The sequence below is a fragment of the Budorcas taxicolor genome, chromosome 5, assembly GCF_023091745.1.
Source record: "Budorcas taxicolor isolate Tak-1 chromosome 5, Takin1.1, whole genome shotgun sequence".
NCBI lineage: Eukaryota > Metazoa > Chordata > Mammalia > Artiodactyla > Bovidae > Budorcas > Budorcas taxicolor.
In genome coordinates this window covers 156,107,974-156,134,286 of record NC_068914.1, presented here as the reverse complement: position 1 = coordinate 156,134,286, position 26,313 = coordinate 156,107,974, and the positions used below count along the sequence as shown (strand labels likewise).

The 26,313-nt window shown below is 58.3% G+C and overlaps 2 protein-coding genes and 1 non-coding gene across 5 annotated transcripts in view; 1 reads left to right on the top strand and 2 right to left on the bottom strand.

Annotated features, from left to right (window-relative positions):
- Nucleotides 1-282: 282 nt before the first annotated feature.
- POLR3H (RNA polymerase III subunit H) lies at nucleotides 283-12,750 on the top strand. 3 transcript variants are annotated; one of them, XM_052640827.1, is made up of 7 exons: nucleotides 283-676; nucleotides 3,369-3,465; nucleotides 8,408-8,494; nucleotides 8,881-8,944; nucleotides 10,237-10,438; nucleotides 10,978-11,050; nucleotides 11,308-12,750. In XM_052640827.1, the coding sequence occupies exons 1-6, from the start codon at nucleotides 566-568 to the stop codon at nucleotides 11,011-11,013; spliced, it is 597 nt and encodes a 198-aa protein (XP_052496787.1). In that variant the 5' UTR covers nucleotides 283-565; the 3' UTR covers nucleotides 11,014-11,050; nucleotides 11,308-12,750. The 3 variants fall into 3 exon arrangements, with proteins under 3 accessions (XP_052496787.1, XP_052496786.1, XP_052496788.1); XM_052640826.1 differs by lacking the exon at nucleotides 10,978-11,050; XM_052640828.1 differs by lacking the exons at nucleotides 8,408-8,494; nucleotides 10,978-11,050.
- On the bottom strand, nucleotides 2,406-2,478 carry TRNAE-UUC (transfer RNA glutamic acid (anticodon UUC)). The gene has a single exon. It is a non-coding gene; the product is annotated as a tRNA-Glu (tRNA).
- Nucleotides 12,648-26,313, bottom strand: part of ACO2 (aconitase 2) — a 46,501-nt gene continuing 32,835 nt past the window's right edge. Inside the window, exons 5-18 of the mRNA XM_052640825.1 lie at nucleotides 23,380-23,538; nucleotides 23,000-23,150; nucleotides 21,577-21,681; nucleotides 20,595-20,686; nucleotides 19,522-19,627; nucleotides 18,216-18,373; nucleotides 18,029-18,102; nucleotides 17,324-17,435; nucleotides 16,145-16,267; nucleotides 15,810-15,965; nucleotides 14,801-14,992; nucleotides 14,279-14,411; nucleotides 13,653-13,774; nucleotides 12,648-13,179 (exon numbers count right to left, since the gene is read on the bottom strand). Of these exons, the coding sequence (XP_052496785.1) occupies nucleotides 13,045-13,179; nucleotides 13,653-13,774; nucleotides 14,279-14,411; nucleotides 14,801-14,992; nucleotides 15,810-15,965; nucleotides 16,145-16,267; nucleotides 17,324-17,435; nucleotides 18,029-18,102; nucleotides 18,216-18,373; nucleotides 19,522-19,627; nucleotides 20,595-20,686; nucleotides 21,577-21,681; nucleotides 23,000-23,150; nucleotides 23,380-23,538 (1,818 nt within the window). The 3' untranslated portion in view covers nucleotides 12,648-13,044. The remainder of the gene's footprint in view (nucleotides 13,180-13,652; nucleotides 13,775-14,278; nucleotides 14,412-14,800; nucleotides 14,993-15,809; nucleotides 15,966-16,144; nucleotides 16,268-17,323; nucleotides 17,436-18,028; nucleotides 18,103-18,215; nucleotides 18,374-19,521; nucleotides 19,628-20,594; nucleotides 20,687-21,576; nucleotides 21,682-22,999; nucleotides 23,151-23,379; nucleotides 23,539-26,313) is intronic.

Below are 26,313 nucleotides of genomic sequence, written 5' to 3'. Positions count from 1 at the left end.
AGTGCAGAGGACTGTCTGAGACCAGCAAGGAGAGGACGTACAGGCTAGGCGAGAGCTGACTGGGTGGCACCGAGGTCGCCTAGCAACCTGAGAGCGTTGTCTGAGGGTTTTGACAGCTCCTCGCAGGCGGAAGGGGAGGCTCCGCCCCCGCCTCCCCCCGCCCCTCGCACGAGCCGGTAGGCAGCCCCGCCCCGCGTCGGGGGCGGGCCGAAGCTTCTTATTGGTCGGCCCTCCGGAAGCTACTGAATTCGGAATCTCGCCCCTGGTCTTGCGGTAGCGGGCTGCGTCTGGGTGCTTGGTGTGTGGCGGCGGCGCGTGGTGAGGGGCCGCATGTGGCGGGCCGCGCGCCGTTCCGGCTCAGCCAGGAGACCTCCCCGCCGCCGCTGAGCCTGTTTTCTGTATCTGTCGAATCGGAGCGCGCCCCGCACGGGACACCCCGAGCCCTACGGCGCAGCCCGCCTTACCGGCCTGGGGACTCCACAGAGCGGGCTCAGGGATCCCCACCGCCGCAGGCCCTGGTGCGTGACTGATCCTCCGGCTCCCAGAGCCCCCGGCCCAGGCTGGGATGTTTGTCCTCGTGGAGATGGTGGACACCGTGCGGATCCCCCCGTGGCAGTTTGAGAGGAAGCTCAACGATTCCATCGCCGAAGAGTTGAACAAAAAGTTGGCCAACAAGGTACTGGGTCCGCGGGGTCGCAGGCAGGTCTTTAGCACGGGAAGGGCCAACACTGCATACCAACCCGCCGCCGGCCTGGACTTGCCAACCCTTGGCGTTTAGGCAAGGAGCTTAACGTCCCAGAACTCGGTTTCTTCACCTGTACGTGGGATGAACTCATCCTTTACCCCACTAGGATGTTGGAGAGAATCAAAAATTGGGTTTGAAAAAGGCTCTTGTAATTGGGGAATATTCCCAGGGACGGCGGAGCCTGGTGGGCTGCCGTCTATGGAGTTGCACAGAGTCGGACACGACTGAAGCGACTTAGCAGCAGCAGCAGCAGCGTCCCCACTTCCAAATTATTGATAATTTGCAATCTAAATCAAGTCATTTCCCCTGCTGGGCCTCGGTTTCCATTTGCAAAATGGAAATAATCATTGTTGTCCAACCATGCATTGTTGCTGTGAAGATGGGTGGTAGTTCAGCTGTCAGGAGGTTTAGCCATTCATTCCTTCAACAGAAATGTTTGTGCACCTTTTACGTGCCAGGCCAGCACGCCTTAGTGCCAGCAAGAGGCCTTCCCTCTGCCTTTTCTGAAGCAGTTATTCTGTGGCACATCACTCTTTCCTTCTTAGCAGTCGCCACACTCTCTCCTTGCTTGCTTACTGGGTTACTGTTTTTCTCTTTTCCTCTACACGAGGGCAGTGACCTTCTTCTTCTCCGCAGGTAGCCCCCATAGAGTCTGGGCACGGAGCAGATGTTCCATAATTGTTTGTTGAATGAATAAAACAGACACGCTTCTACTCTGTAGTGTGGTGGGGACAGCAGATATGAACAAGAGGCTCTACAGTTGAGTGTGTGATGACAAACTGAGATAACTGTTATGGGCTTCCCTGGTGGCTCAGAGGTTAAAGTGTCTGCCTGCAATGTGGGAGACCCGGGTTCGATCCCTGGGTCGGGAAGATCCCCAGGAGAAGGAAATGGCAACCCACTCCAGTATTCTTGCGTGGAGAATCCCATGGAGGGAGGAGCCTGGTAGGGTATAGTCCACAGAGTCGCAAAGAGTGGGACACAACTGAGCTACTTCACTTACTTACACTATGACGAGTGTTCTCATAAGCCTGTGGAATGAGGGAACTTCGCCTACAATGAGGGAGACAAGAGGCTTTGCTAGTGGGTGATACTTGAGCTGAGAGCAGGTGGTGAGGAAGAACTCACGTAGGGGATTCCGGGCAGAGTAGAGCTATGCAGGAAGCAGAAACAGCATGTGCAAAGGCCCTGTGGCAGGAAGGAATATCAAGCCTGTCATAGCTTGGAGGAGACTGATGAGGCCAGGGCAGAGGGAGAGAAGGGAGGGCAGGCTGGAGAGTGGTGGGAGCCAGCCCATAGAGGGCCCACAGGACCTCACTGGAGTGATGGCCTTCATCTCCAGTAGGCTGAGAAAGAGCCAGCAGGAAGAAGACTGGCTGGCTGGAGACTGGAGGCAGGTCCTGCCACAGAGGTTGAAGGCACAGAAGGTGGGGTGTACAGACCTGGGGCGTTGTTGGCGGGAACTCACAGAGTCCTTAGTGGGTGGTGTCTGGTTGCTTTGTGAGATACAAGGAGAGGGGGCTTCTGAGGGGACAAAGAGAGAAGCTATGAGAAGTCCAAGAAGGGAATGAGGTCCTCCTGTGGCACAGGGCCTTCTCTGATCTGTTCCGACAAGTATTTCTTTTTTTGTTGTTGCTCCTTGAGTCTTGTGGGATCTTAGTTCCCCAGCTAGGGGTTGAACCCAGGCCCTCAGCAGTGAAAGTGCTGAGTCCTAACCACTGGACTGCCAGGGAATTCCCAGACAAGTATTTCTGCATTTGAATTATTGAGTCATTTGGGAGGAGACCTTGCAAAAGTGGTCCAAGGCGCAGGCAAGGGCGCCTGCCTCCTTGTGCTTCCAAAACCAGCTGGACTCTGGGCCTCACTGCATTGAGGTCTGGCCAGGACTCACTTCTCCGAGCTTCTTGCTAATCCGTAAACAGTCCTGCAAGGTCTCTGTTTGGGATGTGATGATGCTGGTGTCAGATAAGCAGACACCGAGCGGCTAGTCCTTTGGAGCATCGTTGGGTGGGAACGGGTTGTGGACGTCCTTGGCCTGTTTTGCCCAGTCTCAGGGCCTCCTGTGTGTCACTCTGCCAGCCTCAGTCCCTGCGGCCACACCTGTGTGTCTGAGACTTTGTGAGCAGAACAGCGACTAGCTGTGGTTCTGACACTCTGAACTGTGAGCTCCAGGATGGATTTGGGACCTTGGAAAAGTGTAGTTTTAACCTGGGGGGTTCCCCACCTAGTCCTTGCTACTAATAGTAATGATCCTTGATTGGAGAGGGTTTCTTCTAGCGAGTGAGCCAGCTACTGAGCTAGGTGCTTCACATCTGTTCTTTTTGGATTTAGCCCCGCAGCCTGGTATGTCCATTTTTGCAGATGGGGAAACTGAGCTCAGAGAAGTGACCTCGCAGGCCACACAGGGAGTGGTGGGGCTGGTGTTGTGACTTGAATCTGTCTTGTCACCAAAGGCTTTGTTCTTTTTAGAGCTCATCCACTGGAGTTCCTTGCCTCAGGCAGCGCCCCAGTGCATTTAAAATGGGGATACCTGCCCCGTGGAGGGGGGAGGTGCGAATCTCAGGAGAGACTGCCTGGGGAGCTGGGCCTCGGAGTCACTTGGCGTGTCCATGGACACACACAGGTTGTGTACAACGTGGGACTCTGCATCTGTCTGTTTGACATCACCAAGCTGGAGGATGCGTACGTGTTCCCAGGGGATGGTGCGTCACACACGAAAGGTGGGTGCTCTCCTCCTGGGTTTTTTGGGTTTCTTGGGGCTCAGTTTTTGGTGAGGGGTCCTGGTCTGGGGTTAGGAGATCTGGGGTCTAGTCCTGAGCACTCTGCCAGGAATTTTCTGGGTGGTATGGGCAGAATCTTCCCATTTCCGGGCCTCAGTTTCCTGTCTATAAAAAAAGAGGCAGGGACTTCCCTGGTGGTCCAGTGGTTGAGACTCGGTGCTTCCACTGCAGGGGGCACGGGCTCAATCCCTGGTCGGGGAACTAAGATCCCACATGCAGTGCAACGTGACCAATAAAAACGGGGAGGTGGATGAGGTGGTTCTCGAGGCCTCTCCATCAAGGCCTCTCCAGCTCTGAGGCTGTGGCTCTGTCTGCGCACGTGTCGCCTGCGGTCCTGTGTGTTGTCTGAGCCCCCTCTGCCTGGCTGTCAGTGTGCTCAGGTAGGGGGAGTGGACAGATAGTGGAGTCGGCATTGCTGAATAAAAGTGGGGAGAGGGAGGAAGGGCACAGGAGGCTGGTTGGGGGTGGGAGACCTTGAGGGACACCAGGGCATAATGGTTAAACTCATGGCCTCTGGGTTCAGATACCAGCTCTGCTGCTTGTTTGCTGTAAGGAATAGGCAGCCTCTGTTTCCTCTTCAATAAAAGGCAGTTAAGAGTAGACTAAGTTACGGGACTGTTGAGGGTTACCGAGTTAACACACGCAAAGCTCTCAGGACAGGACCTTGGCTTGTAGCGAGCCCTGATAGCTCATCGATTTGAATTGTTCCTCTGATTCTGTCGGTCAGCTCGGTGGTGGTCTTCTGGGCTGACTTGACCAGGGCTGGATGGTGTAGAGTGGTCTCATGTGTCTGGTGGTTGGCACACTGGTTGGGTGGGAGGCCTCGGCTGGGCTGCTCATCTCTGCTCCACGTGGTCTCTTCTTTCAGGAGGCAGACAGACTGGGTACCAAAGCGCCTCCGGGCTGAGCCTCTGCTCGGATCCCATTGGCCAGAGCAGGTCATGTGGCCAAGGCCAGCGTCAAGGGCTGGAGAAGGGCTCCCCCCGTGGGAGGAGTTGCAGTCACTTTGCAAAGGGATGTGCACCCCATGGGAGGAGGGCTCTCAGGGAGGAAATGGGGCGTTGATCTCTCTCCTGCTGGGACAAACCAAGTCAGAAGCAGAGGGCCAGGAGGCCGTTGAGATGGTTTGGGGTTAGTCGGTGTAGACACGCTACTCGCCATCAGCTGGGTGCTCGCCCGTCTGCCCCAGACCCTCTGAGTCAGATTCTCTGGGGAGGGCCCCGCAGTGATTCCCACCCAGCCCTGACCCCCACTGGGGGCTTCAGCCTCGGCACGGGGATGTGCAAGCGTTCCAGAACGTGCCTCGAGGCTCCCTGGTGTGTGTGTCCAGGAATCCGGAGACTTAATTCATTCACGAGGATGCCGTGGAGCTTTGAGTTGTATGTGGACGGGACGGTCTCGTGAGCAGAAAGGTCACATGGTGATGTGGAGACTAGGCCACGCGGGCCCTGTTTACAGCGAAGGACGCCGTCCAGCTGAGCCAGTCTCTGCTGGGGAACAGGGGCCTTGCTGTCCAGGAGACAAGTGGTATGGGGGCCAGAACTTCAAGAGAGACTGGAGAGAAAAGTTAAATATGCAGAGATTCTGTCTGTTTATTGGGTTGTTTCTGCTGTTTGGCGTCATTGCTGGTTTTCTGACCGACCCCCTGTGCTTGGGTCCCCGGTGTTCCTGGGGTTGAATTCTGGCTCTGACCCCCCTGCAGGGGGACCCCGGGCAGGTGGCGACCTGGCTCAGCCTCACTTTGCTCATCTGTAAAATGGGGTAACACTTATGGCAGTCAGGCTCCTCGGGGCCCATGGAGCATCGTGCAGGGCGAGTTGTCGATCTGTGGTGGGGTAGTGGCCAGGCTTCGAGGCTGACCCCAGGCCAGGGCCCCTTCCCCCACTGCCTCCCCAGGGCTGTGGCTGAGGGTGTGTTGAGGGGTGCTCAGCACTGGGCCTCCACCTTTGCTTAGAGGGTTATTCATTTGCCAGTCTCCTTCTACTTCTTCTATTTTTACTTCTACCCCGGCCAGGTTACTTTACCTATCTCTCTGAGACTCATTTCTGGGAAAACAGTATGATACTCATAGTACCTGCCTCACATAGAGATTACAAGGAGTCAAGGAGAAAAACCACAGGAAGCCTTTGGCCTGGCGCCCGGCACATAGTAAGTGCTCGTGAGATGCCAGCCTTTTGATTTGTGACACTGAGCCTCATCCCGTGTCACCTGGCACCAGCCCTGCGTGCCCCATGCCCTCCAAGCTGGGTAGACCCGGCCCCCAGGAAGTCCCTCCTGACCTGCCCGCTGGCCCCGCCTCCGGCTGAGCTAGGGCCCCACTCATGGCTCCGGAGCAGCCTGTCTTGTGCCTGCCATTTGCTTTGTTCTTTTCCCTTTTATTTTTTTTAAAGCTGTGATAGAACATAACATTTGCCACGTTTAGCGTATAGTTCCGTGACAGTCAGTTTACGTTGTTGTTTGACCGTCACCACCATCCATCTCTAGCACTTTATCGTCTCCCAGCACTGGATCTCCGTCTCCACTAAACGCCGATTCCCGCTCCCCTCTCCCTACCCACCCGCTACCCCTACCCCCAGCCTCCACTCTACTTCCCTTCTGTGTGAGTTTGGCTCCTCCAGGCACCTCTGGAGTGGAATCAAGGCATTTGTCCTTTGCAGACACTCACTACGTCCTAAGGCACCCCTGCTTATCCTCGGCCCGCAACTAAGAACAGGTCTTCCTCTTCTTACTGGTTCTTCAGACCCATCCTTTTTGACTTTTCAGGTTTCCTACCTCAGGCTGAACATCCCTAGAACTTCAGTGGGGGACTCTTGGGAGGTAGCCCCCAACACAGCACTACCCCAGCTGGCCCTCCACCTGGTCTGTGGCCTCCTTTTGGTTTTTAAGTGAGATATAGTTCACATACCGTGAAATTCACCCTTTTAAGGCATACAGTTCAGGGGCTTCAGCATTGTATTCACAGAGCTGTGTGGCTGTCACCATTGTCTTAATTCTAGAATATTTTCATCACCCACAAAAGAAACACTGTGCCCATTAGCCATCACTCCCTGCCCTCCACCAGCCCCTGCCAACCATCCATCAGCTTTATCTCTGAATATGCCTCTTCTGGACATTTCCTGTGAGCAAGATCCTACAGCGCTGGCCTTTTGTGGTTGGCTTATTGGTGGCTCAGACGGTAAAACGTCTGCCTGCAATGCGGGAGACCCGGGTTCGATCCCCGGGTCGGGAAAATCCCCTGGAGAAGGAAATGGCAACCCACTCCAGTACTCTTGCCTAGAAAATTCCACAGATGGAGGAGCCTGGTGGGCTACAGTACATGAGGTCGCAAGGAGTCGGACACGACTGAGCGACTTCGCTTCGCTTATTTCCTGCAGCCTAATATTCTCAGGGTCATCTGTGTGGTTCCCGGTGTTAGCCCTTTATCCCTTCCTGAGACTGAACAGTCTTCCGTTGTGTGGCTGTGTCACAGTGTGATTACCCATCCGTCTGTCCACGAACACCTGGGCTGCTCGCCAGTGCTTTGCTTATGGTCGTTCCAGACTCGAGCTCCCTGGGCACAGGATCACGTGTTGTCCTGCCCCAGAGAGCTCCATGCCCAAGCCCAGCCTGGCACAGCCCTGGCAGAGGCTCCGTGGGGACTTATTAAACTGAGCTGATGGAACTGGGTCACACGGGCAGAGGGATTTTTCCGTTCTGTGCATCAAGGACGTTGGCCCTCAGCTGCTCTCTCCGAGGTCAGCGTGCGGCTCTCCCGTCTTGAAGGCTCGGACAGCTGTGCTTTTCCCCTCACCGGGAGGGAGGTGCACCAGCTGCCCCCTGTCCTTCCCCCACGCTTTCCTGCCTGGTGGACTCATGGGAAGCAGCCTGCAGGGAGCCGGGGCGGGGGGCAGGTGGACCCCGCTGTCCTTGGGGTGAGCCGCAGACCAGGCCGCTGAGGGCGCTGAGCGCAGAAGCCTGTGTCTGGGGTTAAACAGGGGAGGCAGATCCCACCCCGTGGATCTGGGTGGTGGCTCAGAAAGGCTTGGAGTCTCCCGCTGGCAGAGCGGCTGTGCGGCTGTGGGCAGGCCACTTGACCTCCTGGAGCCGCTTGCTTCCAGTGGGGAAGCGTGACACTCACACGGGCGGATTGAGATGGGCCCTGGGCAGCTGGGCGGGGGCAGCCTCGTGGTTATTATCTAGCCCTGGCGGAGTTCAGGCCCTAGACACCGTATGCCTTTTGCGCTCAGTGGGCACCCCCTTTGAGGCACTCTGCAAGGGGCAGCAGTGATCAAGGGACGGCTTCTGCCAGGCCGTGGAGTCAGAGTCTGTGATGTGGGCACAGACCCTACCTGGTACTTTCCTTGGGCTCACGTGAGTAGGGACCACCTAGGGCAGAACCTGAGAACCCACAGAGGCATTGTTGCTGGTTTATTGGCTCCCCCAACCTCCCTGCCCCCCCAAATTTCAGGGCATTTTTAGCATCCTTTTCCAGGTCAGAGCTGCGCCTGGGGCAAACTTTGCTGGTCAGCGGGAGATGGGGAACTTGTTTCCAAACCTGGTTCTCTCTGCCAGTTGCTTCTGCCCTTGTTAGAATTTCAAGGAGAGCGCCCGGAGGAAGGCTGAGATTGATTTGGCGTCATTGATGGCCAGGATGTGGGCTCAGGCGTGGCTGATGGGTTGGGAGCGGGCCTGTTTCAGGGCCAGCACTGCTGGCTTCCTGTGGGGGCCAAGCAGTGGCCTTGCAGGAGATGAGGTCTAGGCCCATGGGGAGGCCTGGCATGGACTGCTGGGTGGGCTCTAGGTGCCGCCCTGGGGGCTGGCATGCCGGTGAGTGAGGCCGCCCCCAGCCGGAGTGGCCCTTGCTCACGGCCTGCTCATCACGCCATGGCATCTCCGTTTCCAGTTCACTTTCGCTATGTGGTGTTCCATCCGTTCCTGGACGAGATTCTGATCGGAAAGATCAAAGGCTGCAGCCCGGAGGGAGTGCACGGTAACGTTGGCCCTGCATCCTCACGCGAGACCTGGGAGCACGCCGGGGATAGGCGCCGGGCCCGTAGCCTCTCCAGGTGGTCAGGGGAGCGGCCATCTAGACGAGCAGAACCTTCCTGAGGGGCTGCTCAGCTGTCCGTCCTGTAACAGTGTGGACTCCGGCCAGCTCGGGGCCTTGGCCAGGAGGCTGAGACGGCCTGAGGGAGGCACCGGAGCTGGTGGAGGTGACCCGGGCTGCTGGCCTCAGTAGTGCAGGGCCCACCTCGGGTTTGGGTGGCTGCTCAGGCCGGGCAGAGGCGTGGGGCTCCGAGGTGGAGGAGGGGTCCCCGGGCAGCACAGACTCAGGGCTGGCTGGTCTACTCACGTTGTCACCTGCTTATCTTCCAGTCTCCCTAGGGTTCTTCGACGACATTCTTATCCCTCCGGAGTCGCTGCAGCAGCCGGCCAAGTTGTATCCTCCCAGGGTGAGAACTCGTGCCCCTCCACAGGAGGGTCCCCACTCCTCAGGGTGGCCCTGGGGCCTGTGACCTGATGCTGCTGGCCTCTGTCCACCTCTTTTCTCATTTGCTCCCAAAGCACGGACCTGCCTGTGCATCCCACACGGGCCACGGGGCCTGCGCCTGCGTCGGGGCTGCCAGGCCTGGTTCTAGCTCGCCTCGCTCAGGTTGTCCCCTCAGGAAGCATCTCAGGTCGCCTCCCTCTGAGGCCCCTGGCCAGCCCGCCGCCCCTCCTCGGCACGCGTCTGAGGGCCTGGTGCTGCAGGTCCCGGCCCTCGCCCTGCTGCACTGGGGTGGCTGTTTCTGTGGGTGCTCCCCAAGACTGCTCACCGGGAGAGACCCCATATTGTCCCAGCTGTGCCCAAAGTGCCCAGCAGGGGACCTGGCAGCGAGGAGAGGCAGGACCCACCTGCAGGCTGCCACTGGAGGGCAGTATGTCCCTTCAGTGTGGGATCTGCTGAGGGAGGGGGCCCTGGTTTTGTGTGTGCACGTGTGCGTCCATGTGTACGTGTGTGGATGCATGGTGTGTGTGTACGTTTGTACGTGTGTGTCTGTGTGTGTGTGGTGTGTGTGTACGCATGCACAGGGCCTGGGGCAGGGTCTTTGTGTGACTCTGGAACTTGTCAGAAGACCTGCCCTGTCCTGTTGGAAACCGAGAAGGTTCCTGGGCTGCCTGCCGGCAGAGAGCACTGAGGCATGCAGAGGCATGCGGGATCGCGCCATGCGGAGCACACGGCCAGCTCCAGCCGGCGCTCGGGTTGACCGTGGGGCCTGTGCAGGGCGCCCTCCACGCGTGCTGCTATATCACCTCCCCGCCGCAGCCCTGGACGGCAGGTCTCCCTAGCGCCCCTGGTATACCGACGGGCCCTGAAGCACGGAGGTTGGGCCTGGCCCCTGGTGGGCGGTGAGCTGAGGTTTGAACTTGGGAGCCAGACTCTGAGAGGGCACACAGGTGGGGTCCAGGTGGCGGTGCAGCTTTTGCTCTGCTCCGAGCTCCTTCTGCTCTGATGTCCGTGTTCCAAGCCTGGGTCCTGGCACTCTGGTCACTCCATGGGCTCCAGGCGGCCCGACCTCACCTCTTGTATGTGGGGCTGAGCCCTCTCTTCCTGTGACTTCCCGGGCAAAACATGCCAGCTTGCAATTGCCTCTTCCTGGGGGTTTGGGCACTATGGGAAGAACCCCCCGCCTCCAAACCCAGGGCTTCCCCACTGGCCCGGTTGTTGCCTTGACCGTGTGCCCTGTCCAGCGACGAGGCAGAGCAGGTGTGGGTGTGGGAGTACGAGACGGAGGAGGGCGCCCACGATCTGTACATGGACATCGGCGAGGAGGTCCGCTTCCGGGTGGTGGACGAGAGCTTCGTGGACACATCCCCCACGGGACCCAGCTCGGCTGAGGCCACCTCTTCCAGCGAGGAGTTGCCCAAGAAGGCAGCTCCGTATACACTCATGGTGAGCTGTCCTGATGAGGCCCAGGGGCAGGGGGGCCCATCGGGTGGGGGTGCAGTCCCTGCTGTGGCGTCTTGGGTGGACCCAGCCTGGGGAACCCAGTTTCTGTGGGCCAAGGCAGCAGTGGTCCTTGCGGCGGTGTCATAAAGCTGCCACGCTGTTGGGGAGGGCGGGCAAGTCAGGCGCCTGCCCATGACAGGACAGCACCAGCTGGACGAGGCTGCTGTTGAGCCAGCTGCGTGATGAAGAAACCGGGGGTGGACCCTCAAGGCTGCTCCCACTGCAAACCCGAGTGGCCTGAGGGCCTGGGGAAGCTGAAACCCACCAGATCTGACTTGGGTCCCTTGTCTTTTACCCCCGTGAAGCCAGACGGTGACACGTGACCCAAGTGGGGTTTCAGGGCCTGCGGGAAGGGTTTTCTAGTGTCATGTGGGGCCCAGGTTGTTCACTTTCAGGGCAGCTGTCTTTGTCAGGAAGACGGGGGGTGGTCCCCTCTGCATGATTTGGAGGCTGGGCTCAAGGTCACGAAGTTTTTCTGGCAGGACCAGACCACCAGCGGCTCAGGAGAGCAGGCCTAGGACTGGCACGCTGGTGCCCTTGTGGGCAGGCATGCAGGTGAGGGGCCAGGGGCCGTGTCCTTGGTAACCAGCACTGTCCTTATAGGCCTGAGAGGCTGGAGCGCAAGGGGAGTCCACCTGCCCCCTGGGGTGCTGGTGTGGCTCCTGGCTGTTCCCAGAGCCTCCTGGCTGGCTGTGCCCTACCCTCCCTGGGGCCTCACTTAGAAGAGAGGGCCCCTCTTTGCTTCCTGCCCGAGTTGGCTCCAGGCTGAACGGTAGATGAAGCACGCCGGTTCCCTCTCCCCACCCTGGCAGGGATCCATCAGCGAGCCGGGCCTGGGCCTCCTCTCCTGGTGGACAAGCAGCTAGCCCTACGCTGTGACCACGGACCCCGCCTGGTCCTCGGGAAGGAGGCGCAGCTGGCCCTGAAGACCACCACCGCTTGTGCAGACGGGGAGCAGTCTGCGCCCTGCCAGGCTGTCCCCTCCCCTGCCCCTCCCAGAGCCACCTGAGTGCCGCGGTCCCCACGGACTTCTGCTCGTTGGTGACAGCGGACATTTAATAAATGAAGACAGCATCACCCGGGAGAGCCGCCCTTGTCTTAGTGATCTAGTCACCAAGTTGCCACAGCCGGGACAGCACACCCTTCCTGACCCCAGATCACATCTAGAGATGACCCAGAGGTGGACTTGGGGCTGAGAGGTCCCGGCCGCCTCAGGCCAAGCTCTGGGCCAGCTGAGCCTGGTGACCCCACAAGTAACCCAGAGAGCAAGAGGCTGGTCCAGGGCAGCTGCCAGGTGCTCATCAGCCTGACCTTCAAGGGAAACCACCTTCCTTCCTACCGCGTGTGGAAGGCGGGGGCCTGGACTCAGCCGGGCAGCTCCATCAGGAAGTGGCGGCGGCGGGCTCTCCTGAGCCAGGGGTAAAGGCTGGCAACCTGCTGCCATCGTTTCCCACCAGCAGTACAGCGGGGAGCCTCGGGCTGGCTGTCACTTTGCGACCTCGGCCACACTGTGAACACGCTGTGGGTCGGTCTGCTTGTGATTTGAGATCCTGGAGGCGGGCCTCATCGTTTACTCAACAGAATGGCTTTGCCAGATTCCTCCTGCCCCTCCACTCATTTCTGCCAGAAACCTCTCTTGGAACCAGGACATGGTTTTATAGCCCCCACCGGACGCCATGTTTCTGTCAGGCAAGTCTTGTCCTGATGAAGGGGTCGCTGTGGAGCCTGCCTCCCACCCCGGCCTTTTGGCTCACATGGATACAGGTCTGGAGCTGTGGGTGGTGCCAGTGGACGGCACTCCAGGGAGAGGAGCCATGCCTGCTGCCGCCCAGTGCCAAGGGATGGGGGCACGGCACACAGGGACTAGCTGTGACCTTGGATGTGGTGGCCGGTCTGTACGACAGACAGACATACACTGCGTGTCTGAAGGGCAACCCAAAGCCCAGGGGAAAGGAGAGGCTCCATATTGGGCCCAGGCCCATCAGGGAAGCTACTGGAATGTGGGGATGGGGAGGGGAGGCTGCCCCTCAGGCAGTGAGGCTGAGAAACACGCTGTGGCGTGGCTCTCGGGGGTGTCCACTGACTGGCTGTGAAGGAACCCCCCCTGCCCCTTGCTGGAGCTGACAGCAGCAGACACCACCACTCACACAGCGACAGTCACTGAATGTGAATTCTTATTTTCCTTGTAAGAGCAAAAGGATTTTTTCAGATCCTTCAGCCACCAGTGAAATGAACAGGCAAGAGAAAAACTTTAGATGGGCGTCTGTCATCAAAAATAAATAACAGTTGCATGAAGCTGCTTAAGATCTGAATCGGACTAAAAACAGGACGGGGTGGGGGGGTGACACGCTGTTAAGAGCCTCCCCACCCCCGGCTCTGGGGCACTCCCTGGGCCGAGGGGAGGAGGGCAGGAGGCCCGGCCGCCACATCTCGGAGTGGAGCCATGGCTGGATCGGGTCGGATCCGGTTCTGGTGACACGGAACCGCCCTTGTGACGCTGGAGCCGGGTCCGAGGAGCAGGTCGGCGGCGGTGGTGGCTGAGCGGGACCTCACTTCTGCAGCTCCTTCATCCTGTTGAGCGCACTGCCGGCGCGGAACCACTCGATCTGGGTTTCGTTGAAGGTGTGGTTCAGGAGGATGGTCTCCTGGGTCCCGTTGGGGTGCTTGATGATGCACGTCAGCGGCTGTGAGGAGGGACGCGTGTGGGCGGACAGGCCCTCGGGAGCACGGCCCTTGGTTCCGCTAGAGGCTCAGGAGCGTGGGCCACTGCTTCGGGGCCTGGGGCCAGCGAGGTGAACCAGATCCTAGGCCAGGTCTGGGCCTCGGCGGCTGGCCACGGGAAGACCCAGAGGCCCTGACTCCTGGGACCACAGGGCCCTGTGGGGTATAGGCTGTGGCCGTGGAGTGCCAGGCCTGGGCCACGGACTGGATGGAATGGGGGCGTGAGCTGGCTTTACCTTCATCTCTGGGAAGGCATTTCCCTTCCCTCTCAGGGGTTACCTGGAGAATTCAGGGTCTTCTAGCTAGAGCAAAGGCTCATGGAAGGAGGCATAGGTGGGGCCAGGTGTAGGAGGGCAACCCTCCCCTCCCCTCTCAGGAGGGCCCTGGGAGAAACAAATGGGCTTGGCTGGCCCACCCTCCTTCCCTGCCCCCTGACCTTGCCAGGGGCAAAGTCCTTCAGGCCCTTGATGGTCAGCTTGTCCACAGGGTGAATCTTGTTGTAGTCAGCTGGGTCAGCGAAGGTGAGGGGCAGCAGGCCCTGCTTCTTCAGGTTGGTTTCTAGAAGGCAGAGGGCAGTAGTCCATAGTGGGCAGGTCCCTCCCGTCCCTCCCTTCTCTGTGAGGAGCCTCACCAACCAAGTCCAGTTAGGGCTCTGGGAGGGTCACCCCGGGTCCTGCCATGTGGGGACAAACCTGGGTCACTGACCACGAGGGCCAGCTTGGTCGCTCTCCCAGTGACGTGGGGCCCTAGGCGAGTGTGCTTGGATGCCTGTGTTTCCCTGAGGCCACGGACAATCAGAGATGGTCCTCTGACCACATGGCCTGGATCTCAACTGCTCCAAGTGTGGAAGCGAGACCAGTATATGCCAGGGATGGGGAGCTGTGGTGTCAGAACCGACAAACCTGAAGGGGGAGAGGCTGGAGGCCGGGGGGCTGTGGGGTCTCTGTGGACACACCCTGGAGACCAGCCACGTGGCTCCGGCCCCACCAGGCACTGCGGGCCAGGGACCCTGGGCTGCCAGTGAGGGGAGGCGGGCAGGGCTGGGACCAGGCTCCTGCTCACCGTGGATCCTGGCGAAGCTCTTGGTGATGATGGCCCGGCCCCCGAGGTGGCGAGGCTCCAGGGCCGCGTGCTCCCGGCTCGAGCCCTCACCATAGTTTTCATCTCCAATCACCACCCACCGGATGCCGTGTTTCTGTCGGGGGTGAGTAAGGAGTGAGTTTATGAGGGAGAGGGTGGCACTGGCCCACCTCCTGCTCAGCCCTCAGGCCGCCTAAGGTTCACAAGTCAAGGGGCCAGAGCCCCCCTCCTCACCTGCACCCCAAGGACGGGAGGTTAGAGCTGAATCCAGCCCCAGCCAGGCCCTCGCAAGACAGGATGAGACAGGGCCTGGCTGTCTGCAGGGCCTGGGAAGGTGTGACCCACCCTTCTGTGACCCAGAGCTCAGGGCAGCAGGGGCGACAGACATGGGGCTGCCTCGGTGGCGCTGGGACGCCATTCCACTGCAGAGCTGCAAGTGTGGATGCCCCTTCCCTGAGTGGGAGTACCCGACCTGGCCACCAGGAAGCGCCAGCTCTGCCCCACCTTGTAGTAGCGGGCGGTGTCAGGGACAGGACCGAACTCCTGGGTGATGGCGTTGCGCACGGAGTTGGCCTTGCCGTTTTCCACGTTGATGGCGCCAATGAGCAGGTTGTTGGAGATGTTGTCCAGGTGCCCACGGAACTTGAGCCAGGGGCCGGCAGCCGAGATGTGGTCGGTGGTACACTTCCCTTTGACCTTGGGTGGGTGAGCAGAGAGAACAGAGGTCGGAGTGTGGGTTTTGAGTGGTGGATGGACAGGCCCTCTGGAGGCAGGTGGTGGGGACAGGAGAAGCGGGTCAGGCTTTGACACGGGTTGCAGTCTTGGCGTCACCACGCTCTGGCCAAGAGGGTTCAGGCAAGGCTGTCCCCCCCCCCTCAAGGGGGCAGAGCCAGGCACGGAGGACTCGTGTGTTTGCTCACTCGCCCTTCAGCCTGAGGCACCCAGGTAGGAGACGCCCAGGTTGGAAGACCACCTGCAGACTGATGCCAGAGACAGAGGAGCCCGGGGACGTGTCTGGGTTCTGCCTGGTGACTGATCAGTTTCGTCTACCACATGGGCTTAACGGTGGCCGTTCACTGCCGGCAGACCCTGCAGTAAACAGCACAGTGCCTGTGTGGCATGGGCCCAAGGCCTCTGGCCGGTCAGCTCAGCCCCCAGACACAGGCCCTACCGATGCTCAACCACGGGAACAGGAATCGACAGCGCCAGAGCCTGTCTGGTCAAGCCCAGTGCACAGAGGCCTGCTGTGAGGGTCACAGTGCCCACCCTGCTCTCCTAATGCTGCGTTCACTGCCCACATCCCTGGAGGCCCCTGAGCAGCTGGCATGGCACAGGGCAGCAGAATAGGGGACACAGATCCCCTCACTCCCCCGCAGCCAAACCTCCCTTCCTGCCCCTGCCTGACTCCTGACCGTGTCCTCCACGGGGGCCTGTGTGGTTTCCTGGGCCCTCCTGCCCACCAGGGGAGGGTGCCCTGGCAGCAGGGCTGTTCGCACGTCCCCGAGCCGCTGACCTTGATGAGGATCTGCAGGTCCTCCAGGTCCCGGCCGTCCCACTTGTCGAAAGGCTCCAGGAGCTGCAGGCGCTGGCTGGTGGGACTCACGTCCACCTGCTGCCCGCTGCTGTCCTTGGGGGGGTGCTGGTAGGTGTCCTGTCCGGGGTCGAACTCCTGTAGCAGGTGACAGGGCAGGTTGGGTGCCAAGCCCTCAGTCCCATGTGGACACACTCCCGTGGCAGGCAAGCTCCCCGGGTGCCAAGCTCTCCCTCCTAGCGAGCGCCCCTCCTGGGCCGGAAGCATCTCGGCAGCCCTGAGCCCCAGGCCAGGTGGCAGAGGCCGTGCCTGCTCACCGCTTGGGGAAGTTCATCCGCGTCTGGAGCCTCCAGCTTGAACTTCTTGCCGTCCTTGCCCGTCAGGAAGTCAGTCTCTGGGTTGAACTTGAGGGTGCCAGCAATGGCCAGGGCTGTGACAATCTGGAATGGAGGCAGCCAGTTTGTCATTCGCACCAAACTCCCCGCCCATCCTGTTACTTCAGCAGAAGCCTAGGCCGAAACTGAGATGGAGCTGGGAAATGTCCAGATTGTCCCCTCACAGGCAGGAGCTACGGCAATATCTCTGGGACCAGGGCCTGCAGAGGATTCACGCACCCACCTCTACTGCCCCTCAGGGCCTGGATCTCACCGCCTCCTTGGGCAGGGCCAGTGCTGGACCCCATGGGGCCCTGGCACAGAAATGCTCCCATGATGACTAGGTTCCTTCATGAGCACTGAAAACATGGAGGGGGCCATTTCTTCACTGAAGTATTTCTGGAATGCTCATTTAAAAAACCAAGTCATGGATTTCCCTGGTGGTTCATTAGTTAAGAATCCCCCTGCCAAAGGAGGGGACATGGGTTTGATCCCTGGTCCAAGAAGATTCCATGTGCCGTGGGGCAGCCAAGTCCGTGCACCACAGCTACGGAGCCCTTGCACCCTGGAGCCCATGCTCTGCAGGAAGAGAAGTCACTGCAGTGAGAAACCCAACAAGCAATAAGAGTGACCCCCTGGAGAAAAGCCTGCGCACTGCAACAAAGACCCAGTGCAGGAAAAACAGGGCACAAAGAGCTGGCTGTGTGTGGACAACCACCGAGTGCCCAGAGCACGCAGCTCACTGGCTGCTCATCATGACGGCACAGCCTCCCTCCTGGCTCGGGCAGTGCAAGCGCTTCCTGCGTTGTTCATGGGTCACCAACGGGACCCTGGGGCACTGAGGATCTGGCCCATGTGGCCGGGTGGAGGCAGGACTGCCTTCTGTCCCCGGTGGTAACTCTAACAAAACCTTAGACTCCTGGGGCTGAGGGGAGCCAGGCAGGGCACACCCAGGGAGCTCGATGCCTGGGGCCAGCAAGGCCTGTGGCTCTTGGTTTCTGCTCTGACAACCCTTGGCCCTGTGATGCCAACTTTCCTTCAGCAGCTCTGTGGGGCCCCAACTCCCCTGACTGGCCAGGGCAAGGCCCCCAGAGGCCATCCCGGGTTAGGGCGGAGCCTCACCTCTGGGGACGTGACGAAAGCGTGGGTCTCGGGGTTTGCGTCGTTGCGGCCTGTGAAGTTCCTGTTGTAGGAGGTGACGATGGTGTTCTTCTCCCCCTTCTTGATGTCCTTCCTGCCAAGTTGGAGGGAACACAGTTAGGGACATCTGGCCTTATCACGTGGCCTGACCTGCCAAGCTCATGGCAGAGGACAGGGAAATGGAAAGACCTGGAAATGGTCACCTCCTCCCAGGACTCGACTCACCCACGGAGCAGGAGGGAACCTCAGGCATCACCGAGGTTCGTTAGAAGCCACACATAAGACAAGAGGCCAAGCAATCCCTGACCGGGGCCATGGCGTCCTTTCAGGAGGGTCCACCTGAGCCCCCAGTGTGTGCGTCAGGATGCGGCCTCCCTGGCTTCTTCCCACACCCCAGGCTTCAGCCAGGCAGCCACTCAGTGCTGCGGGGGACCCTCTTTACCTCCAGCCCAACTTTCTAGTCCTGCCTGGAAAAGTCTTCTAATACCCTACAGCCCTGGAAGCTCCACCCCAGGGGCATCTCCCTCCACATCTGGGGCTCTGTACCCCAGGACACAAGGGGCCGTCCTATAAAACTGTGCTTCTTTGGCAGAAAACAACAAACTTCTGTAAAGCAATTATCCTTTGATTAAAAAATTAATTTTAAAAAATATATTAAAAAAAAAACAAAACACCTGTGCTTCTCACCTGTCCCACTGGCCGATGCAGGGGCCGCAGGCATTGGCCAGGACGACGCCACCCACATCCCTCAGGATCTGCGCCTGCAGTGGGGAGAGAGGACGGGGAGGGGTCAGGGGCAGGCTGGTGGGAACCCCAGAGCTCTGGCCCCTGCAGGAGAGGTGGGGGAGCCGGGGCGCGGCACGCGGGCACTCACATAGCCATCCCGCTCGATGGTGGCGCGGATCTGCTCCGAGCCTGGGGTGATGGTGAACTGGGATTTGCACTGGAGTCCGTGGGCCAGCGCCTGCTTGGCCACGGCTGCGGAGCGGCCCATGTCTTCATAGCTGGAGTTGGTACAGCTGCCAATCAGACCTGGTGCGTCGTGGGTGGGGGCACGGACCGTCAGGAGGAGAGTGACCAGAGCCCTCCGCCTGACCGCAAACGATCCACATCCGGTCAAGGGTTCCCCGACCCTGCTCCCAACAGACAGAAATTGGAAGCAACCTATCTCGCTGTCTTTCCTCTCAACCCAGACACTTAAGAGAAACTGTGGCCACTGAGCACGACGCTGAACACACTGGGCAGCGTATAACCCGCTGTCTCAGAGTGAACAGCGTCTGTATGTGGACACACACTGGAGGGCCCCCACTGCAATACTGACAGGGGCCGCTGCTGGGGAAGGACCGAGGGGCCCATTTTCTTTTATATTTTGTAACATTCTCTGGCTTTCTACTTGCTTTTATAATCAGGAAGAAAATAATTCTTTTAAAGAAGTCTATCATAGTTATTCAAAAAGCCAAAAAAGACTGGATGACATCACACTGTCTACAGAGAGAGACAGTCTGTCTTACCAGTTCAGTGATTTATTTTCTGATTATTAAGTTACCCAAAGATTTCTTTTTATTTACGTCAACTAATAAGGCTGCACACACTGTACAGCGCCTCATGCTAGGCGCCGTCGAAAGCTCTCACCGGCCCTCAACACGCCCCTCCTCCCAGCAAGGTCAACAGAATCACCCCCATTTCAGAGCTGGGGAACCGAGGCACAGGGGGTGAAGCAATGAGCTCACGGCCACCCAGCTATGAAGTGGCAGAGTCAGATTCACTCTCAGGCCACCGGGGTTCACATGCTTCACGAAAAGATGACAACAGCGGTACCAACATGCCAGTGTGTGTGTGTAAAGCATGTAAAGTAAAATCAGGCATGGTGGTTGGTAAGAGGAAATGTTCGTAAAACAAAATTTACACACATCAGTATGGGCATGTACAAAGAGCTGGTTCTGGCTGAGGGTGGAGATTAGGGGTGTTTTAAAATTCTTGTTTTGTCAACAGTTTCTACACTGATACGTATTTCTTTTACACCAAGAAAAAGTAGTTTCTTTAAGAAGCTGTGGAGGGGAAAAAAATTATTTCACAAAGTGCCTGAACCATTCAGGAAGGGCCCCATGGTAAGCACGGGAGATGGTCCACAGCCCTGGGTGGACCTGCTGGCTCTGGGGTTGGGGGTAGGGGGTACTCACCAACTCGGATGTCCAAGGGCCACCCCTCCTTCTCTGCCACACTGCCCACTTCTGCCACAGGGTGAGCCAGGTCAGGGGTGAAGGGCCCATTGATGTGCGGCTTCAGCTGAAGCAAAAGAGGCGGGGGGTGGCAGTGGGGAGGAGCTCAGCTTGGTGTGAGGACACCTCTCCCCTTCAGAGGTGGCCTGGCTCCTGCTCGCCCAGTCACGGTGGGCCTGGGAGGCCAGCTCTCATTCTACAGCTCACACCTCATCCCAGGAAGCACCCGAGCAGCGGGCACTGTCCATGCACCCGCTCCTGGAGCCCTCCCACCCCCAAGGTCATTATCTCCCGCCTGCAGATGGCAGAGCTGCCTGCCTCGCCCAAGGTCACGAGCTTGGAGACAGCAGAGGCATGGGATGAATCAAGGCTGCCGGCTCCCTCAGCCCGTTATCTCCCGTGAGGTGGTACTTCTGGAATCTGGAGGCCAGACATTTTATCCGTGACGCTACTTATCACCAACGTGAAGCACTGAGTGAAGTGCCTGGCACCCAATTAGCCCTCAATAAATATCAGCAACAGTTATTACATGAATTAGCTCATTCAGTTCCCATGACTGCCTCGGGTTTTACATGTGATGAAGCGAGGCCCATAGTGGCCTGAAGTAAGGTCACAGGCTTAAGTGGCAGAGTCAGGATTTGAACTTGTGCGGGTTGGCTTCAGGGCCTAAACCCTCAGCTGCTCTGTTCTGCTACTTTGGTCCCTCTAGCCCATCCTTCCTCTGGCCTTCCAAATGCTACCCTGATCTTCAGGTCTCAGGGCACCAGGGTAGGGCTTGGAATCTAGGGCCCTGCCCTCTGAATTCTCACAATAAAGCAAGCTCAAGGGTAAAATCTTGGCTTTTCTGAGAGCTGAGGCAGGGGCAAACTGAACGTTTCTGAATGACCAGCTGGGGAACCAAAAGCCCAAGAGCCTTGCTGGGTGTGCAGCCAGGGACCTGCCCAAGCTCTCCCCAAGGCCCACCAGAAGTCTCCAGATGGCGCCTGAACAACCCCCACCCTCAGAAAGTCCTTGGAACCAATGCCCTGCCTCACCTCACTGAGGTTAATTTCAATCAGTTGGTCATAATGGCAGCCAGAGTCAGGTACCAAGTGATCCTTGAATTCATCAGCAAGGTTGGCAATGTCTGAAATCAACAAGGGAGGGAGACTGAAGCATGTAAGACAGAAATTGGTCACAAGACTCCATCCACCCATAAGGACCAGTTACCCAGCACCCGCCACACACAGCGGGCCCTGGGCACTGACTGGGCAAACAAAGGAACAAAACAGCAGCAGAGGGCACAGTCCCTGCCCTCGAGGAATTCAGTCTAGCGAAGGCGCCATCAGTGAGCCAGAAGTTACAACACAATACGGGAGACGCACAGGAACGTGGGGACACTGAGCAGAGGCACTGACTTGCGGTTCAGAGTCAGGGAGAGGAGAAGCACTGGATTTTAGAGGAGGAGAAGTTACTTGATAATTAAAGGAAGAGTCTTCCAGGTAGGATTCTGTGTACAAAGAGCTCGGAAACAAAGTGACAAGCTCTCCCCAGGTCCCCCAGCCTCTGGCTCCACCAGTCGCCTCCTTTCAGAAGACCCAACAAGCTCTCCCCAGGCCCCATTTCCAACTCTGGGTTTCAAAGAAGCTAAGCTCAGGGAAGTTGTTGGGGGAGGCTAAGAAAGTGGTTCTTGCACCAAATGATTTTCCTCCTTCCCTGCTAGAGTAGGAATTACAAACAGAAGCAAATCCACGTCATTTCCAGAGCTTCCCATAGAGGGCGCCAGGGACCAGGCCAAGAAGAACCGAATTCAGATGCCCTTTCGGGGTTACTAAATCCCAAGGATGCCCATCCAGGGGAACTAAATTCCTGAGCCATGATGTTTCATGCTGAGAGGCCAGAGCCTCTGAGAAGCTGATGAGAGCTACAGAAACCCACTTAGGAGCAGTCACACACATAACCTCTCACAGACTTCCAGGGGCTTCTCAGAGCCCTGAAGTCAGTTCAGAGACGGGATTAGGACCCCCACCGGCTCACCTGCCCGGCCTGTCTTGCTCAGGTATTTCTTCATCCTGTGGTTATAAGGGAACACTGAAGTGGTGGCCCCAATTTCTGCACCCATGTTGCAGATGGTCGCCATGCCTGTATAGAGACAGAACCCACAGGGCTGGCTGAGCAGCTGGGCGAGGCCCCCACACCTGCTAGAGGCGCATACACATCTTTGCACCAGGGAGCTGGCATCACTTCTTCCCTCACTCTCATTGCCTTTGTGGTCCAGGGTTAAAAGGAGGGCCAGGGAAAGAGAGACCACGGGGCCGGAGCCCAGTGTCCTGGCTGTCAGGGTGGCTGCTGGATACAGGGAGAAGAACACAAGAGTCTAGCCCTACGAGCAGAGTTCCCATCCTGGGCCTGGCTGCCTGCTCAGCAGACTAGATGGCCACCATGTGTTGAGAGCTGACCTGGCCAGACCGCCCAGCCGTTGCTGTGTCCATTTGCAGGTGAGGGAACCGACTCAGAGAGGCCCATGGTCATGCCATAAAGCAAACGCCAGTGTGGCATCAGGACTGGGCCTGTCTGCCTGCTTGATGGGCAGGCCTGCGTGCTTTCAGCCCCACCACGGTGGAAATGTTTCTGGGCCTGGGGTTTTCCAGCTGTAATACTGGAATGACGTCTACGGCCTGGACCACAGAGCTGCCCACAGAACTGGGGAGGTTACAGACGTCTTGACGGCAACCAGCACTCCAGCCCCATGGGGTTGCTGGGACATGGGTCTGTGCTTGTTGCCAACTTCCTAACAGAATGCCCATCAGCAGTAAGCGCTTCTTACAGGAGTGAGCCCCACAGCACTGGAGGAATACAAGGGCCAGCTGAACTCCAGTTCTGTGGGGGTGCTGTGGAACTGAGGCAGACAGGGAAGTCTGGACTGAACCATCTCTAAGGCTCATTCCAACTCTACTTGGATTTCTGAGGGCCCAGGCATTGAGGCCAGATCACCAGGAGTGATGAGTAGGGAGGGTGCTGGCTCCCACCTGGTCTTAGAGACAGGTGATGGTCTCTAACCCAAAGGAAGAGAGTGAGGCTCTGACTCCAGGCAAGGGAGGGTGTGAGAACGGGGCTGCTCTGTGACTGAAGTCCTGCTCTGAGTCCCTGCCCTCCACCTCCACCTTCTGTGGATTCTTCTGGATCACTCAAGGCAGCACACGGCCATGGCCATGCTGGCTCAGCTCCTAACTCCGTGTGGCCACAGGGAAGTGACCTGCCATCCTTGAGGGGCCCCAGCATCCCATTAAATGAAGGGCCTGGACTAGACAACCTCCCCTCTACCTCGTAAGAGCCCATTGCAAGTTCCCAAACTGACTGGCCAGAGCCTCACGGGCAGGCCAGCCGCTGCGTCTACAGCTCAACCACAGGCCCATGGGCCCACAAAGGCTGGGAGCACGCCTGCGGCTGCCGTCCTCACCGGTGCAGGAGATAGAGTCTACTCCAGGCCCATGGTACTCCACGATGGCGCCCGTGCCACCTTTCACTGTGAGGATGCCCGCCACCTTCAGGATCACATCTTTAGGTGAGGTCCAGCCAGAGAGGGAGCCCGTCAGCTTCACGCCAATCACCTGAATAGGTGGGGCAAGAAAGCAGGCACAGGCCCGTGTGTCACGCCCCACGTTCCGACCAGGAACCTATCTGCTGGAATTCTCACTCGGGCTTGTTTATCCCTGCCTCCTTCCCAGAGAGAGCTGAGCCTGACCTATGCGCTCAGCTCTTGTGGGTCCCACATCTCCTACTCGCCCCACCAACCACCCCTCTGCTGCCACCCCAACACAAGCCCTCCCCACTTCTCACCTTGGGGCACTTCAGCTCCCAGGGGATCCCAGCCATGACGTCCACAGCATCAGCACCCCCGACTCCAATGCAGATGCCTCCCAGGCCACCGCCATTGGGGGTGTGGGAATCAGTGCCGATCAAAAGAACCCCAGGGTAGGCATAGTTTTCCAGAATGATCTGAAAAAGAATCCAAGGTCTTCTGTTTAAAAGCCCTGAGCAGAGAAAGGAGCTTAGGGCTCCAGTGGGGTCTGCAAGACTGCCCCCTGCCGACGCTGGGCCACTGAGTTAGTCCTAGGCATGCCTCCTGCACGGGGCCTCTCCAGTGTAGCCTGGATGAGCCAGAGACCTGGGAAACTGGTAGCCTGGGCTCAGGAACAGCTCTGAAAGCTCCTGATTGTATGACTTGGACTAGTAACTGGCTCCCTGGACCTCAGTTTCCTCATCTGCTAGTACAGTATTAAGAATGGCTGCACCATCCCGACCCCAGGATGGTGGTGAGAACCAGATGACCTGGGATCCAAGAGTGTGTCCTGGGACAGGCCCGGGGACAATGCTGACTGCTGAAAGGTACTTCGATAACACTCTCTGCCTCACGTGGTGGATGTGTGGAGTGTGCTTATCTGGCTTCTCCAGAGAGCGGACAGTCTCCCATGGCCTGGCTCCCGCACAGCGGAGGGAGGAGCTGGCAGTGAGCATTTCCCCCCAAGATACCTGATGCGGCCACAGGGGCAGCAATCCCAGAGCGGCCCCACCCACCACCTGAGGTGCTGGACGCTCTGCGGCTGCGGGGTTGCTCAAGGAGAGCTGCGGCCAAAGGGAGCCATGTGTGCGTCTGAGTTCCGGCCCCACCACCCAGCTGTGGGCCCCAGGCAATGCGCTTCTCTCCGAGCCTCTGCTGCCCATCTGTAAAGAGCAGCTGACAATAGTGCTGTCCTCACTGGACCACCGCAAGGACGTGATGGAAGCATGTCCCTCAAGCTGTAATCGGAGAAGGCAACGGTACCCCACTCCAGGACTCTTGCCTGAAAATCCCATGGGCAGAGGAGCCTGGTGGGCTGCAGTCCATGGGGTTGCGAAGAGTCGGAGACAACCCAGTGACTTCACTTTCACTTTTATGCATTGGAGAAGGAAATGGCAACCCACTCCAGTGTTCTTGCCTGGAGAATCCCAGGGACAGCGGAGCCTGGTGGCCTGTCATCTATGGGGTTGCACTGAGTCGGACACGACTGAAGCGACTTAGCAGCAGCAGCAGCAGCAAGCTGCAACAATGCCTGGGAGAGGCAGTCTTCTTGTTTTGCAGCCAAAAGCCTTTACCTGAGGTTCTGTGGTTCACCGTCATATGGATTTATGTCCCAACATACACATATTATGGATGTCGGGGACGCTAAATGAGATCAGAGTGGTGAAAGGCTCTTATGAATTGTTAAGACCAACTGAAAGGTGGGCAGCTTCCCTGGAATATTACAGAAATCCCAGGGCCTCTGCCTTGGGCGAGGCATTTGCTCAGCAGACTGAGTGAGGTTCAAGGGGTCTCGCCTCTTGAGAATGCAGAAGTTAGAAGACCTGGTTCCTTCCCCCAGAAACAAGCCAGCTGGCTGGGAGAAGAGGCCAACACGGAGGGAATCCCTAATAAACTCAACTGCTGCAGAGAACACTGTTTACCTGTTTCAATTCTCCAGCCCTCCTATCCTCGGCCAATACAAAGATTTAAAACTAGTCAGTTAATTTCCAAAACTCAAGGTTGTAAAGCCTGCTCCATGAAGACCAGACACACAGAATTCATCATGATCACACAGTGTAGACTGTGAGTGTGGTCCACATCCAGAAAGGAGTGGTCGGCGCAGACTGGAGGGCAGCAGAAAGCATCACAAAGAAGCTGGTCGTGACAGCGACCTCAGCGGTTAGCTGGGCAGGTGGGGGTGTGGTGGGGAAGAAGTGTATTTTTAGGCTGGACTACCACCGAGAACATAAAACTGGAAATGCAGCATCTATGTGCAGGAGCCGCACATACTGAGGACCTATTCTGTACTGACCTGGACGCCAGCCCAGAGCGGAGTGGAGTAAACAAGCCACAGGCCTGGTCCCCACAGGGCACGCGGCACACTCTGTGGCCATAGCGCAGAGGGTCCCGCAGAGGGTCACAGAGACCCCAGTGCTGGGCGCCGGAGGGCCAGGGCTGCACAGAGGGAATGAGGAAGCAGCACGGTGGAGGAGGGAGCGGCCAGGGCATTCGAGGCAGAGGGAAAGGGACTAAGGTTTGCTGCGGACATGGCGACTGAAGCTGCCTAACGTTGCGGGGTGGGGGGAGGAAGAGGAAAGCCGCACAGAGATCACACAGTCCCCAGGAACTTTCTTTTTAAAAACCTTGGCCCAAAAGCTCCCAGAAAGGCCTGGGCATCTGTGCTCAGGGGGAATGGGGGACGCTTGGATTGGGGTCCCCTTGATGACAAAAAGCCAAGGTTGGGGCCACCTGATCCCTTGCCCTGCCGCTGAGAGAGGCCTTCTGGCCCCTGCAGACCAATGTGACCTGCCATTCGTGGGGAGCCCCTTCCTGGCGAGGGAGAGGGTTTCAAAGGGCAGAGCGGTGATCTGTGGGCTCTGGTTTCAGAGTGGGGCGGTGTGGGAGCCCAGGCAGGGTCGGGTTACAGCCTGACTCAGCGCATCTGGAAGTGAGGCCTAGGCTGGAGGTGGGTGGGGAGAAGGGTCACCTTGGGAAGGTACGAAGAGGCAGGTTTCACACACAGGATGGAGGGCAGATGAACACACACCAGCTGAAAACAGCTAATCAACTATCTCCCCAGAAACACACACACACACACACACCCCACACACATGCACGGACGCATGCACGCACGCACGATATTCTCCTGTCAAGAGAATATTCACCCCTGGGGAGACCCAGGAGAGCTCCTGGCTGATGTGGCCACATGACCTGGGTACCTCCCCCTCCGG

Excerpts from the sequence above, each read along its gene's own strand:
- POLR3H (XM_052640826.1), top strand. The coding sequence starts at position 566 with ATGTTTGTCCTCGTGGAGATGGTGGACACCGTGCGGATCCCCCCGTGG. Across the intron at positions 3,466-8,407 it reads TGGTGCGTCACACACGAAAG|TTCACTTTCGCTATGTGGTG; the intron begins GTGGGTGCTCTC and ends CTCCGTTTCCAG. Across the intron at positions 8,495-8,880 it reads CAGCCCGGAGGGAGTGCACG|TCTCCCTAGGGTTCTTCGAC; the intron begins GTAACGTTGGCC and ends CTTATCTTCCAG.